At 42.7% G+C, this 16,037-nt stretch overlaps 1 protein-coding gene across 4 annotated transcripts in view; it reads left to right on the top strand.

Annotated features, from left to right (window-relative positions):
* Positions 1 to 13,319, top strand: part of ENTPD3 (ectonucleoside triphosphate diphosphohydrolase 3) — an 83,099-nt gene extending 69,780 nt beyond the window's left edge. For all 4 annotated transcript variants that reach the window (XM_068935575.1, XM_068935574.1, XM_009687881.2 and 1 more), the window contains 5 exons: positions 3,339 to 3,569; positions 3,997 to 4,269; positions 4,372 to 4,482; positions 7,788 to 7,925; positions 9,696 to 13,319. In XM_068935575.1, the coding sequence (XP_068791676.1) occupies positions 3,339 to 3,569; positions 3,997 to 4,269; positions 4,372 to 4,482; positions 7,788 to 7,925; positions 9,696 to 9,929 (987 nt within the window). In that variant the 3' untranslated portion in view covers positions 9,930 to 13,319. The remainder of the gene's footprint in view (positions 1 to 3,338; positions 3,570 to 3,996; positions 4,270 to 4,371; positions 4,483 to 7,787; positions 7,926 to 9,695) is intronic.
* Positions 13,320 to 16,037: the final 2,718 nt, after the last annotated feature.

Here is a 16,037-nt window from a genome sequence, read left to right as displayed (position 1 = left end):
GAGACAGTGTCCAAAGCCTTGCTCAAGTCCAGGGAGACAACATCCACTGCTCTGCCCTCATCTACCCAGCCAGTCATTCCGTCATAGAAGGCTATCAGATTGGTCAAGCATGATTTCATGGTGAATCCATGCTGACTACTCCTGATCCCCTTCTTGTCCTCCAGATGCTTAGTGATGACCTCCAGGAGGAGCTGTTCCATCACCTTTCCAGGGATGGAGGTGAGGCTGACAGGCCTCTAGTTTCCTGGGTCCTCCTTCTTGCCCTTTTTGAAGACTGGGGTGACATTGGCTTTCTTCCAGTCCTCAGGCACCTCTCCTGATCTCCAGGACCTTTCCAAGATGATGGAGAGTGGCCTAGCGATGACATCCGCCAGCTCCCTCAGCACTCGTGGGTGCATCCCATCGGGGCCCACGGATTTATGGATGTCAAGTTTGGACAAAAGATCTCTAACCTGATCCTCCTCCACCAAGGGAGAGTCTTCCTTTCTCCGGCCTTCCTCTCTTGTCCCCAAGGTCTGGAATTCCTGAGGACTGGCCTTAGCAGCAAAGACTGAAGCAAAGGCAGCATTCAGTAACTCTGCCTTCTCTGTATCCTTCATCACCAGGGCACCCGCCCCATTCAGCAGCGGGCCCACGTTTTCCCTAGGCTTCCTTTTGCTATTGATGTATTTGAAGAACCCCTTCTTGTTGTCCTTGACATCCCTTGCCAGATTTAATTCCAACTGGGCCTTAGCCTTCCTTGTCGCATCCCTGCACACTCTGACAACGTCCCTACATTCCTCCCAAGTGGCCTGTCCCCTTTTCCACATTCTGTGTACTTCCTTCTTCTGCTGGAGTTTTGCCAGCAGTTCCTTGCTCATCCATGCAGGTCTCCTGCCTGCTTTGCTGGACTTCTTCCTCAGAGGGATGCACCGATCTTGAGCCTGGAGGAAGTGATGCTTGAATATTAACCAGCTCTCTTGGACCCCTCTTTCTTCTAGGGCCCTACCCCATGAGATTCCCCTAAGTAGGTCCCTGAAGAGGCCAAAGTCAGCTCTCCTGAAGTCCAGCGTTGCAATCCTACGCATTGCCCTGCTCCCTCCTCGCAGGATCCTCAACTCCACCATCTCATGGTCACTGCAGCCAAGGCTGCCCCCAACCTTCACATCTCCAACTAGACCTTCTTTGTTTGTTAGTACAAGGTCTAGCATTGCACCTCTCCTCGTTGGTGTCTCCACCACCTGAGTCCAGAAATTATCATCAATCCTCTGCAGGAACCTCTTTGACTGTTTGTGCCTAGCTGTGCTCTCTTCCCAACAGATGTCAGGGTGGTTGAAGTCTCCCATGAGAACCAGGGCCTGTGATCGTGAGGCTGCTTCCAGCTGTCGGTAGAAGGCCTCATCGACGACTTCTTCCTGATCAGGTGGCCTGTAGTAAACCCCCACAACAGTGTCACCCATGTTAGCCTGCCCTTTAATCCTTACCCATAGGCTCTCAGCTTGCTCTTCATCCACCCCGAGGCAGAGCTCCATACATTCTAGTTGCTCCCTCACATAAAGGGCAACTCCACCACCTCGCCTTCATGGCCTGTCTTTCCTAAAAAGCACGTAGCCATCCATGACAGCATCCCAGTCATGTGAACTATCCCACCATGTCTCTGTCACTGCAATGAGATCATGGCCCTGTTACTGCACACAGATCTCTAATTCTTCCTACTTATTCCCCATGCTGCGTGCATTGGTATATAGGCATTTCAGAGAGCCAGTCAAGCATGCAAGCTTCCCAGGAGAGGTGCAAGAGGATCCATGCTGTCTCCCCTGGCTGTATGCACCTGCTGGAGGCATCCTGACTTGAGCGGTGTTTTACTGACTTTCCTGCCACTATACCACTCCCCTTCCCCCATCTGGCCTAGTTTAAAGCCCTCCTTACCAGGCTGGCCAATCTGTTGGCAAAGACGCGTGTGCCCCGCTTGGTAAGGTGGATCCCATCACTCCCCATCAGCTGTTGATCTTCAAACAGGGTCCCATGGTCATAGAAACCAAAGCCCTGTTGCCAACACCAGTGGCACAGCCAGTTGTTAACTTGGAAAACTCGTCTACTCCTCCTCCCGTCCTTTTCCCTCCCAGGTAAGATTGAGGAGAAAACAACCTGGGCTCCCAGACCCTTCACCACCATTCCCAGAGCTCTGAAGTCCCGTTTGATGGCTTCCAATTTGCCTTTCATGTCGTTAGCGCCCACATGGAAGAGCAGCAGAGGGTAGTAGTCTGATGCATGGACAAGCCTTGGCAGTCTTTCCATGACATCTCCTATTCGAGCCCCTGGCAGGCAGCAAACCTCTCTGGACAAGAGGTCAGGTCGGCAGATAGGTGCCTCTGTCCCCTGCAGCAGGGAGTCACCCACAACAATCACTCGCTGCTTCTTCCCATTGTTCCTGCACAGCACAGGGTCTGCCAGGCCAGTTGCCTCCCTTGGAGCCATGCCCAGCTCCTCCTCAGCTTGGAGGGCGCTAAACTTGTTCTTCACAGGCAACTCTTGAGAAGGAGCAAGAGCCTTTCTCCTTCTACAAGAGGTCACAAGCTTCCAGCCCTCTTCAACAGTGTTATGATGCACCTTTACACACGGTGCGGAGCCCTCTGACAACTCCGCTGCAGTGGGGGCTGGGGACTCCTGGAGCTGAACAGTCTCTGAGAACGCCCTGTCAATCTCCTGCTCATCCTCTCGGATGCTACGCAGCCTACTAACCTCCTCCCGTAACTCCTTTATCTGGTGATGCAACTGGTCAACCACAGCACACCTCACACAGGAGAGCTGACTGTCAGCCCAGGCCCCACGGAGAGGCCCCAGGCACTCCCTGCAGCCTGACACCTGCAGAGCTGCATCTGCAGTCAGAGGGTCTGTCTGGGTTGAAGCCTCAGACACAGCCGATGCAGCACCTCCAGCAGCCACTGGGGAATGTGCTCTGCAGCGTGTCATCACCATGCCCCAGGGAAGGACACACCACTGTGCAAAATGGAGAGGTGCCTTCTTTGCCTTCTGCGCGAACTGCTGTGCAAACTGCTGCGTCTGTTCGCTGCCTCTGTTGGCTGCGCTCTCTGTCCTTTTCTCTGAGTTCAAAGCTATGCCGCATTCCTCCTTCCATCTTTCAAGCTCATTTCACTCTGTAAAAATACATCCCTCTTATCTAAAAATCTTCTTCAAGTTTTCTTCAGAGCTAGGATTTTTTAGAAAGGATGAAGGAGAAAGAGAGGAAAAAATATTTAAAAAACTAAGTAAAAAGTAGAAAAGCTTGAAGGAAGAGCAAGCAGATGATATTTCTAATTAATCTTTTTGGTTTTTTTTTTTTTTGCTTTTAAATGTAGAGAAACCTTTGGAGGGCATGGGTCCATCCGTACAGAAAAGAGACCATGGGTGCACTGGATCTTGGAGGAGCTTCCACTCAAATTTCTTTTATCTCAGAGGATTTTCAGGATAACTCCAATAGCACCTTGCATGTGAAGTTGTATGGTTATGACTACAATGTCTACACTCACAGCTTCCAGTGTTATGGAAGAGATGAAGCTGAGAAAAGGTTGTTAGCATTGCTGCTCCAGGTATGTTTAAGAACCTTTGCTATGCTGCTCTTGCAGGTGTTCTGTAACTCTCTGAGAAGGTTCTTGGGCTTGTATTCTCTTCCCTTTGGTGGAGTTTAGAGAGCTCAGTGAGAGCTCTGTTGTGCGTAGTTGTAGACAAGTGCACCTGTGTTTCACATAAAGATCTTCATCTTTGCTGAAAAGTTGTTGGGGTCTGGGTTGAGTGTTGTTTGATTTGACAAAATGGTCCTACTAGCCCTATGAGTATTTTGCTGATCTTGCCAGTAATGTTTTTGTGAAAGGAGCGTCTGTGAATTACAGTGATCAGCAATGTTGTAATGATCCGCTATGGCAGAGAACAAGAATACATGCATATGTGGTTTAAAAAAATCCCTGTAGTAAATGTCAGATTAATTCTTTCTGAGTAACATTTATTGCCTGTCCTCAGAAGTCAAGAGCCAGTTCCAAAGTGGATAATCCATGTTACCCTCAGAATTATGAGACTACATTCACAATGAAGTACTTCTATGGCAGCCTTTGCACGCAGTCTCTGAGACCAGCAAATTATTACCCGAACCAGCTTGTGAAATTCCATGGAACAGGAGACCCAGGTCTGTGCCAGGAGATAGTGTCTTTATTATTTAACTTCACTGCTTGCAGAGACAGAGGGGACTGCCCATTCAATGGAATCCATCAACCAAAAGTTAAAGGGAATTTTGTGGTAGGTTTGCGAACACAGCATTTCTTTTTGAACATTTCTGTTTTGCTTTTGATTTCTGTAGTTCTGAAAGTAACAAGCCTTTCATCCTCTCCACTTCTGTAGGCTTTCTCAGGATTCTACTATACAATTAATGCTTTGAATTTATCTGGGCACTTTTCCCTGGCAGACTTCAATTCAAGCATGTGGTTTTTCTGTGCACAGAGCTGGGTCCAGGTGGGTACTTTTCTTGGTATCTGTAAAAGGGAGATATGAAAAGAGCATGGCATGAAGAAGTATTCAGAACTTTCTAAAAAGTCCGTATCAGCCTTAATATTTGCTTTTCCACTATTTTTCAAGTCATGCATTATTTCTAGGATGATTAACCTTTCACAAAATCACAGAATGCTTTAGGTTGGAAGGAACCTCTGGAGATCATCTAGTCCAACCTGCCTGCTCAAGCAGGGTCCTCTAGAGCATATTTTGGACTAGGTTTGAAAAAATATTCCCCAGAATTCTAAGCTGGGTTTCCAGCCTATAGTGAAATGTGGCCAAGCAGTGTGCGCATTTCCCTCCTTTGGTTTCTGAGCTTAGTACAGCTGAAATGTCATGGAGGAATTAAGGGGTGTTGCAGGTGAATATATGTGGGTGCACGTTTACGTATCTTGGGGAGTAAGAGATTGCTGTGACAAAAGCGTGTAGAAGACTGATAAATCAGGCCAATTTAAACTTTAAAACAAAACTTTGTTAGACTGACATTAATTAACAACACAAATTGATCATACTCGTTATCAACATTATCGCTATGTATTCAGAGCAGTTAGTACTTAACAATTCTACCCTATATTAGCTATGATTATACCATACCACGGAGCTGATGCAGTGTAGTTAGCGCTGATGCCTGAGGTCCTTGGTAGATTTAGCTGCTGAGGTGATCATCAAGGAGGGAAGTAGGAATGAGCATCTTCCCCCTGCCCCCAAAATTCAGGATCTCATCCTTTTATAAAAAACCGTTGAGTTTTTAGGTAGTTCCCAGCTCTTGGCCTCCTCCTGGATTACACTCTGCCCCAGGCATGAGGCCTAGGGTTCCACTGGCCGTAGCAGGTGCCTTATCCTCTTTCTCTGCTGTTTTGTTACTTGCTTTGTGGCTTCTTAAAGCCACAGCAGTCCCTCCCCAGCTCTCAAGGTTCAGCTTCTGCAGGGACCAGTAAGTGAGCACTAGTGAGTTCTGTTTTCGACCAGTGCCTGCATATTCAAGGCTTTTGCTGTTTTCTGGTATTTAAACTGTGCATCACAACAAGAGACACCAGGTACCAAGCTCTGATTCACACAACAAGTTTACACAAGCTGATAAAGAGGCTTGCAGACCACGATTGGGATCTTGCCCAGTTAGCACAAGGCCCAGTTAGCAAAAGGCACGTGGCCTGTTACTGTTAATGGCAATACTGTTTTTAGTGGGTTGGTACAAAAGTGCTTATACATTGTTTACCAGTTATGCTATATTAATGTGCTAATGTCTAAGTTCAAAACAAGCTAATGCTAATTAAATTCTGCTTGATGTGCTTCCACTTTTATGGGTGCAACAGGCCTCTGCTTTGGCTACAGAGAATTGTCTGTATTAAAAGACATATAGGGATTTTGGTTCTTTTCAATAAGAAACGGTTTTTGTCACGGAGGAGAGCACTATAAAGAAGCCTTGAACTCGGTTCTCTGAACGCTCTTGCACTATTCAATATAGATCCTTGTAGTTTTTGTAGCCCATAAATGGTATGTTTTCCAGGAGCTCTTCTTTTCCTGTATTTGTGCCTAGCTTGTTGGTATAATAAATAGTACATGAAAGATCCCACTTGACTGACTTACAGTTTTAAGCTGCAGGTTTCTAATTCTCACCCCTTCCTGGTGCTATCTGAAATCACTACCATCTCTTTAAAGGACTTAGGAAAATAGTCTATAAACCAAATAGTGTTTTCAGTAGCATATATGGTGTTTGAAGTAGGTATCTGCTTTGTGCAGCTGTTATGCAGATTAAGGTGGGATCCAGTCTGGATGGAATGAGAAGCTTCTGTTAGGCAAGTGTGTTTGATATCCCACAGAGGAAGATTCGGGCAGCCTTTCTCCACTGAGAGTTCAGGGAATGTAGGTGCTTAGTTTATGTAGGCTTGCTAAGTGCTTTAGGGGTAGGCCTCTCAGTTTGACTCTGACAGTAGTGTATAAATCGGGCACCTAAATGAGTGAAATCCACTGCACTGGATATTCCTCATGCATTTAGGGCAGGAACGTGAGGGACTGCTTATTGTCATTACGGTTCTGGGTAAGACCTGTGAGACAGCTTTAATAGTCAAGTTTCTTCTTCTTGTAAAGGGAGAAAATTACCTTGGAAAAAATCAGTATTGGTTTTCTTGCAGTTAAGACTAGAAGAACTTAGACTTTTCATTTACTAAGTAGTGACCTGATCCCGTTGAGGACAAACTTGATGCCAGTCTTTCCATTGACTTGATTTGGAATGAACCTTGGCTATGAAGAATTTGTACTGGTGGAAGACAGATTTATTTTTCACTTTTGTCTTCACAGAGATCATCTTAAGGAAATACAGTCTGCTTTTTTTTTTTCTATTTATTTCTATTGCTAAGAACAGCAAGTAAACCAAATTGCCCATACTGCCAATCCATGGTCTTTTCCATACTGCTTTCATGCAGCAATTCTTCACTTTCCAGCTTGCTTAATGTGTCTATATGTGACTTTTAGCATTCTCATGGGCTGCTGTGTATATGCTGTGATACTTGGGTCCTGCTCTTCTTGTAACCACTGGGATTCTCAACAGCACTTTCACATCAGAGTGGGAGATCAAAGCTTGCATCTGTGAATTCCAGATGATATTCATCTTTTAAATGGGCATCTCAGGCCAAAATTGCCATCAGAAGAGCAGTCCTGTGATGTAACATATGCCATGTAATTTGCAGGCATCTTTATTTAATATAAGTTTCTTAACATTGTACATTTTTATTTGTGCAATATTCCTTTTGCCCTGTTCTGATCTCAGCTGCGTTGGTGTGAGCCTTGAGTAAATTGACAGATGTATTTTAAATTTGCAGGGAGATACCTCAGATCACCAAACTGGTTTCTTGTTTGTATTCATTTGTTGCTAGCGCGTTTCCTATTGTAATTTACCATCATCAAAGTTTGATAGCTGGCTACCACATGCAAGGTTGACGCTGTCTGTGATCTTCTTAAGGAGATTTGTGGCTGCAGTTTCCTACCACAGTTTTAACCATGCTGTAAAGATGACAGAAAATTTAGGAACCATAACATTCCCAATCTTTTATGTGCAGTTTTATGTTTATTATCACTTTTTACCACATGAACTATATCACTGTCAGGGTCTTTTCACTGTAAATCTTCATGTCTAGCTGTCTACAATTTTACTTGGTGTTTCTGAGAAATGCTAATAAATTCTAATTGGAGTATAACGTATTCTTAGTTATTAAAAAAACAACAATTGTTTGCCGTGATTTACATGTTTTACAAAAACCTTTTGTTTTCAGCTCCAGTTTATGCTGCCTAAATTTGAAGAAACATATGCTCGATCCTACTGTTTTTCAGCAAACTTCATTTATTACTTGCTTGTACATGGCTATAAATTTGATGCAGAAACTTGGCCCCAGATACATTTCCAAAAAGAGGTGAGTAATAATCATTTCCTCCTACTGTTATTTTAATCCAAAGAAACTTAGAAGGAGACAGAAGATGCAGCAGCCTACAAAAACATAGTGGTTGTAGACAGCCTTTGTAAATGGTTGTCAAATATTTGGCATAAAACAAAGCCACTTTTCAAGCTTCAATACCAATTCCAGGCTGATTCCAGGGGCTGCAACATTATTTGGTGACGGTATATCCTTTTAAGGAGCTTTAAGAAAGGATCAAATAATACTGTTTTAAACCTTGCCCAGTCTCTTAAAATACTGGCTTGCTCTGGGCTGTGATCTGCCTGGGACACCTCTCCAATCAAAGTCAATTTGAGCTAACTCTGCTGGGGTGGACAGGAGAAATGGCTACAGAAGAACTCTTACTTTTCCATCTCCTCATAGAGCTTTGGGAGAATGAGCAGAGCTGGTTTGTAGCTGGTGAGTGGTGATGAGGACGTGGGGGAGTATCATCAGGCACACCATCTGTGTTGAAATCTGGTACTCTGGGATAAGAACGCGTACTGCTGGGGTATTGGCTTTCATTTGGCAGACCCGGGAGGCTTACAATAATGTTTCTGTGTCATGGCTACATTTCTCTCTCGATTTTGCTCCTAAAAACTGGAGTACTTGGGATGAGGCTGTATGCTGATTCTAAAGCTACTACTAAGAAATTTTTGCTTCCAAGTCAGAGGGCGTGACCCATTATGTAAGCTTGGCTGTTACATCAGGAAGTGCCCTACAGTCTATCTGTCTATTCTCTGCTGCTGTACAGAGTCTTATTGTAAAACACAGTCCCAGACTATCTTGTAATCTCCATACAGAGTTTAGAAGTGCTTCAGTGCTTGCACGTAAGAGCAACAAATGAATAGGCTGTGGGTCTTCATACAAGAAGTTATTAAATGCAGGGCCTGCTGACAAACTGTCACTGAGAGATCATAAACAGCATTTCCTGAGCAGTCATACTCAGTTATGGTGTATTAAGGAATCAGATAGGTTTATCTTGCCTTTTTCCTTTGGTGAACAGCTATTAGCAGCTCTGAAGAAGTGTTCAGAGATCAGCCCTTCAATCAGAAAATCAGCATATGGTTTACTTTGCGATCTTAATCTGAATTTGGTGGGGGGTGGATTTGTCTTGTCTTTTACATAAATCTGGTGTTGGCCCCAGCAGATAGGAGCAGCCAAATACAGCAACATTTTCCTGTATTTAGCCAAGACTACAAAAATATTTAGGAAAAAAAAAAGGCTTATTTAAAATTAACATGTTTGTTACCTAAATTTTGCATTGAAATAAAATGAAACTTCTGAAAGGTAAGACCACATCCTCTTAACTAGATTTGCCCTTCAAAGAACTAAAAGTAATAAGGTCCAATGTAACTGATCAGTTAAGCTACCCCAGATATAAAAGCACAATCGTCTTGAAGAATATGTATCAAAAAGGTTTTTAGTTTGGTTTGGTTTGTTTTTTTGGGCTTATGCCAAACACGTATCTCCTTTTAGTTAGTGAATGCAAAGCAAGGAAAAGAACCTTAATCACATGCCCAGATCTGGGCCAGATCTAGAAGATCAGAAGAGAGGGATGACCTATAATAAAGGTGGAAAGTCAAATGAATTTGGGATAGCTGGCTGCTCAGGAGCAAGAAGTTCCTCAGGAACTGCAGTTATTTAAAATTTGAGAGAGAGTTGGCAACATCAGCTGTTCAGCTTTTGGAACCTATTATTCTTGACTCTGAAGTTCATGGGAGTAGGACACTTTTATCTGTATTTCAGGTTGGTAACAACAGTATAGCATGGTCACTTGGTTACATGCTAAGCCTCACCAACATGATTCCAGCAGAAGGCAAGTTGATCCAGTTACCTCTGAAACCTTCTTTGTTCACTGGGCTCCTCCTGTTCTTCACAACTATGGCATTGTTATGTCTTATCTTCCTTGTTTATTTGTGTATTGTACCATCTAACCAGAAGAACATCAGTCATGTTGAACAAGTATTTACTCCAGAGTGAACGAACTTTTTAAAGACCAAACAAAAATATTTTAGCGCTATTAAGTTATGTAGAATTTTATTTTTGAAAGTTGAAGGAGAAATAAAGACAGGGGTCTTGGGGACCAGAAACGTAAATACAGGAGACAACAGACATGAAGGCATCTGTGATATGGTGAATTGGAGTGCTTTTGAAAGAATTGTGGCAATTGTTGCTGTAAAACTAGTTTTTTCCGGAGTTCAGCAGAGAAAATGTGGACGGATACTCTACTTTGCTGGATGAAGGATTAATAGTCTTTTCCTGCCAGGTATGTGTTGATTTCTGTCCATGAACTCTCTGTTAACTAGCCAACTCTAGTTGTGATGCATTTGGTCAGGGGTGGCTATTGTTCAAAGACAAAATTAAAGAAAAAGTCAGGAGGAATTGTGGGAGAAGAGAATGTGAATGTTCCCATTTGTAGTGCTGACACTAAAAAAAAACCCAAACAGGGAACAGCTGGGAAAGAATTTTCATTGCTGTTCAAAATGGAGTGAGGTCTACTACATAAAGGCATAATAAACTCCTGACAACCCTCAGGACTTTCAAGCCCATTTTGAAACTGAGCTGTATTTTTTTTTTTTTTTTAAGTACAATAGTGATCTCGGAAAGCCTCTGTTACGGTACCTAAGATTTGCATTGAAGGTGGAACAAAATCCTTTCACATTTCAATAGCTGAACCTAATTGTAATGATGTCATAGTTACCTCCAGACTGCAACAGTTTTCGGTATCTTTTTTTTAATTAACTTTCACAGAAGCATTTTTTTGTAATTTCTCATACTGAAACGTTGACTTGTATTCCCTGTTTTGCTGATCTCAGACAGTCATAGTCAGTACAGACTTGTCTTAAACATGTTATTTTGACTGTCTGGATAGAGTCTAGGACATGGGACCTTCTGAAACATTAACGTGAGTGTGCCAAAAGTTAAATTCAGCCCTTCATTCAAGGTCAAGAGAATCTGGAGCCAGACTGCAGGCAGAGATAGGGCCAGCAGAGCACTGTCTAGTGGGTTCGGGAATCCACTACACAGATCCACTAGAATCACAGCCACTGTCCTAAGCTGTAGTGCCTCGACGAGCCTTTCTACTGCCCCAGCCTCGGCGTTCCTTCAGCATCATTGGGGTCTACCAGGCAGATGCTTCTGTCAAGGGCATTAACTCCAAAGCTTTCCTGGGAGTGCTGTTGCCTTCATGCTCTGAATAGCTGACTTCCTTCAAAGCCTAGGCCTTCTGCCCCGAAACTTTCATTCTTATCCCCTTAAATTATAAGACTGCAATTTTGCCTGCAGCCCAAGAAGCCCTTCAAGATCAGTACCCCTTTTACCTGCCCGTGTTTTGTATAGCTTTGGTCTTCCTGAGTTGGCTTCTGAACGAAACCTTGAAAAAGCCTCCTACCATGTCATCTACGATCTCTTCCCCTTCTACAGTGCTTCCATTAATTTCTCTTACTATTGCCTTGGTATAGTCTGAAAGGCTGTGAGGGGAAGATGTCTTTGGAATTAGCAGAAAGAAGGGATTATTGTATTGTTGAAGACCTGCAAGAGGAGAAATGAGCATCTCTGCTTCACTTCCCTCCCCACCTTCCGCCATCTCCTGTTGCTCAGATTCAGTACCTGCATAGAGCTCTGTTCACCCAATGTATTTCCCCAAATCTCCTACAAGCAGCTTCTGGCAATCACTTAAATACATTTCTCCCTCTCTGTCCTGACAGGATTGCTTCCCTCTATGTGCCAGCCCCCTTGCTTGCATCCTTGCTCTTTCAGGTGCTCGCACATGTTGCATTGAGCTTTTCAGTATGAGAAAGTATAAATTAAAAGGGAGATTGCCATAGTCAGGATACTGCCAACTGCCTAAAGCTTGTGAGGCCTTGCGTATAGTAGTTTCCATGCAGGTTTGTTGCATGTAAGGGATCTACTTGCTCATGCATACACTCATAATTCAAGCTAACCTTGGATTATGAATTCATACTTCATAATGTGTTTTTTATCCCTGCTTCACCTATTCCCCATAGTGATTAGGTTATGAGATTGGAGAAGAACGGTGGCTATTTTTACCTGTGAATAACTTCAATTTGTATCTTTTGTTTCTGTGTTATCCTGTTGCTTCCTTTTTCTTTTCACAAGCTGCTAGATGATTTAAAAGGAAATATATGGACTTTCAGAGGACTGGCAGTGAGGTCTTTGTTCCTTCCCTGTCAGTACACTATTGTGACTTGCCACTCTCAGTGGAGTAGCAGTACCTAAAACAAGGCAAAAGGTATTACAAGGTGCTGAAGTACTCTGTGGTGCCCAGGTTGCATCTGACAGAACATAAAAACTTAGTTCCGAGTGCACTGGACATCAGAGTTTGGTATAAAATAAAAGCCTTATCTTCTGTCTGCTGGATCTAGAACTGCAATCAAGAAGGAAAAAGGGAGCTGATAGGCAGTTACAGAAAGAAGCAGATGTTGAGCACTGAAATGTTTTCTTCAGCTGCCAGTATCTGATGATAATGGTATTCTGGGAAATTTACCTGCCCTACAAAATTTTTGTTTTGTTTGAAAACAGTAGTGCTGTTCAGATGTGTGCTTTTGCAAAAATGAAAGAATAGGTGTATGCTGAGAAGATCGCCTCATTATACTTGTCTGAGTTGGCAGCTAAAGAAGTAAATTTGTTCAAAATTTGGACTTGCAGATTTGCTGGGATAGACCTAGCATCTGTTTAAATAAAGTTTTGCCTCCATGCATCACCTCCTCTTTTTCTTCTTCACTACTTCCCTCTTCTCCCTATTTATATAATCTTGTACAGTATTACTGTGATACCCATCCTGATTTAGAGCTCAGTCTTATGTCTCCTGTCTGTTCTAGCCAGGAAAGCTGACGCTATTCAACTTCCACCAGCCAGCTGCACCACCTCAGCTTACTGCTTCTTTCTGAGCCTGCACCATGATTACAGTTTAGCGTTCAGGTAAAAAGCATGGCTTAGACACACAGCCTGCTTGGCTGTCCTTGTTTGTACTGTGGTTACTTCTGGAGGAGAGGTGGGGCACTTGGAATGGTAATCACTTCAGTCACGCTAGCTAAATCCTCCTGTAAGCATCAGGCAGAACCTGATTTAAGCTGGTAATACTGTCCTGTTGTCTATAACTGGACAATTCTGTTGGGAAAGTCAGTAAAGGGCTGAGGATTTGGGAATATATCCAAACTATATCTTAAAAAAAATCTTTTTATACTCTTTACTGCCTCCTTATGAAAACAAATAAAAATAAATTGTGAAAAACTAAGTCAGGTGTATTTTTTTTCATCTTTTGCTCAATACCAATATTTTCATCCTGGTAGGCAAGTTATTCTTGTTAGCGGATAGAAATCTCTGAAATGCTTTTCTGGGGAATGGAAATTTGCAAGCTACAAAACTAATCCTGGGAGATTTTGGAGTGGAGAGTGCTCACTACCCCCAGAATCCACATTTTCAGTGAAGGAAACCCTGGTGATTAAAACCAAGCCACTATTTTGATTTTTATATATACATATATATATGTATAAAATTTATAATGGGATCCACATAAAGTTAGGGAGTGTTCATAGTTACAGTTTTAATACAGCTTCTGCTTTTAAAGATTGTTAACATTTAATTCAGGGACTCTGAAACTTTTTAGGGCTTGCTTCAGTTTCATTGCCATCATGTAGATCTGAAAGGTATGTGCCAAAGAGAAGAACAAATTTCCAGGCACTGAAGAGAGTAGAGCGAGTGACAGATTGGTTTGAAAAAGAGTTGTTGAGCAGGGGGTATAGCGGCAGCACTATGTAATACAAAGCAAAGCCTCAGCTATAGAGAAGTAGCAAGACCAGAAGAAACAAATGAGAAATGAAATGCGTATGGATGTTCCAGAAGGGGAGCACAAGTGACATAAACTTCTCATAAAGCAATATGCAAACTTGGCAGAAGAAAAGCTAACTTGTGCTGCATAGCATCATTCAACGTTGATGAGAGAGGGGAAAACGATCAGTTAAGAGGAAGGGAAAAAGAGATAAACAAAACAATACTGAATGTTATAGTCAATCATATCCCAATTGGGGGAATTTTAATTCAGTTTTTTAATTTGTTTTTTTATTACTTCAGGAACAGTTCATGTTCACTTGAATGGCAATGAAGATGATGTATCATATTTCCATAACACAAATAATGCCCCCTTGTATTTTATAAGTGTTTTTCTTCTATGCAGTAACAGGAAGATAGTATTTACAGTTACTTGCTCAGCAAAATTTGTGCAGGCCTAGTGTATGTGTTTTTAAGTACATTCATGGAAGAAAATGTTTTTAAGGCCTGTTTTTATGCTTCATTTTTATATACACAAAGCACTGCTTTCATGAAGTGGTAACAGTCCAACATGATATATTGAGATGCTCCTATCAATTCTGAGGGAGCTTTAGCACTTTGCCATTTTTCATACCCCTGTGTTTTTGCTCTAGAACTGTTTTCAATGTATAATGCTAAGCCACAGTCTGAGCTTGGTATTTCTTTATGATGCCCCTCCTAGTTGTTTATGAGATTAAGAGAGGTAGATATGCAGGCATATAACTTATGATTTAGCTCTCAGGTACTCACCAAGTACAGATTTAGCTCTCAGGTACTCACCAAGTCATTAATGCAGTCACTACTGACATTTGAGTTATCTCTGCCATAAAACATGCAAGGGTCATTAAAAGACCAGGGCTTTTTTAGGTACTCTCCTTCTGTACTCTCAGTAAGTACTAGAGAGTTGTGTTACATGAAATGAAGAAAATGAAAAGTATTATCTTTCCAAACTAATGCAAAATGAAAAAATCCAAAATTCATTATCTCCTACAGACTTGGTCTAGAACCAGTTGTTTAAAGATAACTCTGTAAATACACATATTAATGTATAATTATTTTAAAGCACACAGTAAAACAATATTATAATGGTATTCTGGATGGGAGTTTCAAAAATACCTTATGGAGTTAAGTGCTTATTAATGTTTTAATGATCAGTTTCCTGAGCACTTGCATAAAATATTCACATCAATTAAAATTGCTGAAGTGCATTTTATACTTGCACTGTTTTATTATCAAAACAAAACCATATAAACAGTCATAAACACTATGTTTTAGACAGCTAAATTGGGATATTTCATTCCAGTGTTGACAGCAAACCCGAAAGAATCAAGGCCAGACCTATTTTCTAGCCCTCTGCAGTGCTTTTTGCTTGCACTTTTTTGCTTACTCACAGAATCACAGAATGGTTGAGGTTGGAAGGGACCTCTGCAGATCATCTAGTCCAACCTCCTGCTCAAGCAGGGTCACCTAGAGCATATTGCCCAGGATCACATCCAGACGGGTTTTGAATATCACCAGGGAAGGAGACTCTACTACCTCTCTGGGCAACCTGTTCCAGTGCTCTGTCACCCTCACAGTGAAGAATTTTTTTCTCAGGTTTAGGTGGAACTTCCTGTGTTTCGGTTTGTGCCCATTGCCCATTGCCTCTTGTCCTGTTGCTGGGCACCACGGGGAAGAGGCTGGCCTCATCCTCTTGACACTCCCCCTTCAGATACTTGTACACGTTGATGAGATCGCCTCTCAGTCTTCTCTTCTCCAGGCTGAACAGGCCCAGCTCTCTCAGCCTTCCCTCACAGGAGAGATGCTCCAGTCCCCTCATCATCGTAGTAGCCCTCCGCCCTTCTTTCTCATAGCAAGTGTTTTGGCTCATGTTCATGTGAGTAATAATCCTGCAAAATGTGATCCAGATTAATGTCTGTATCTTGATGAATGTACATCAAAGCTAGCTGACTGAGCTGACTTTCACCCGCAGAGCTGTTCTGCCATGTCCCCCGATGGTCTGCAGGGTCCCCAGCCGAATTGCTGCAGTACCAGCGCTGATTGGCATAGTGGCCAGAAGAATGAGGGCAGCGTTGAGCTCTGGGTAACATGCTGAGCTCAGTTCTTGGAGCATTGCAAGGACACTGTTTGTCTGGTTGTCCCTTGGAACATCTCTCCATTTTGCCTGCCATCTCTGCAGCTCTGCTTTAAAATTATCAAGGTTGGAACAGTCCAGTTCTGTAAGCATAGTAGAGAGCTCCTGCTATCTTTGTTGTCTGG

The sequence above is a fragment of the Struthio camelus genome, chromosome 2 (genome assembly GCF_040807025.1).
Source record: "Struthio camelus isolate bStrCam1 chromosome 2, bStrCam1.hap1, whole genome shotgun sequence".
Taxonomy (NCBI): Eukaryota; Metazoa; Chordata; class Aves; order Struthioniformes; family Struthionidae; genus Struthio; species Struthio camelus.
The sequence above is the reverse complement of the archived record's forward strand: the minus strand, read 5'-3'. Positions and strand labels throughout refer to the sequence as shown.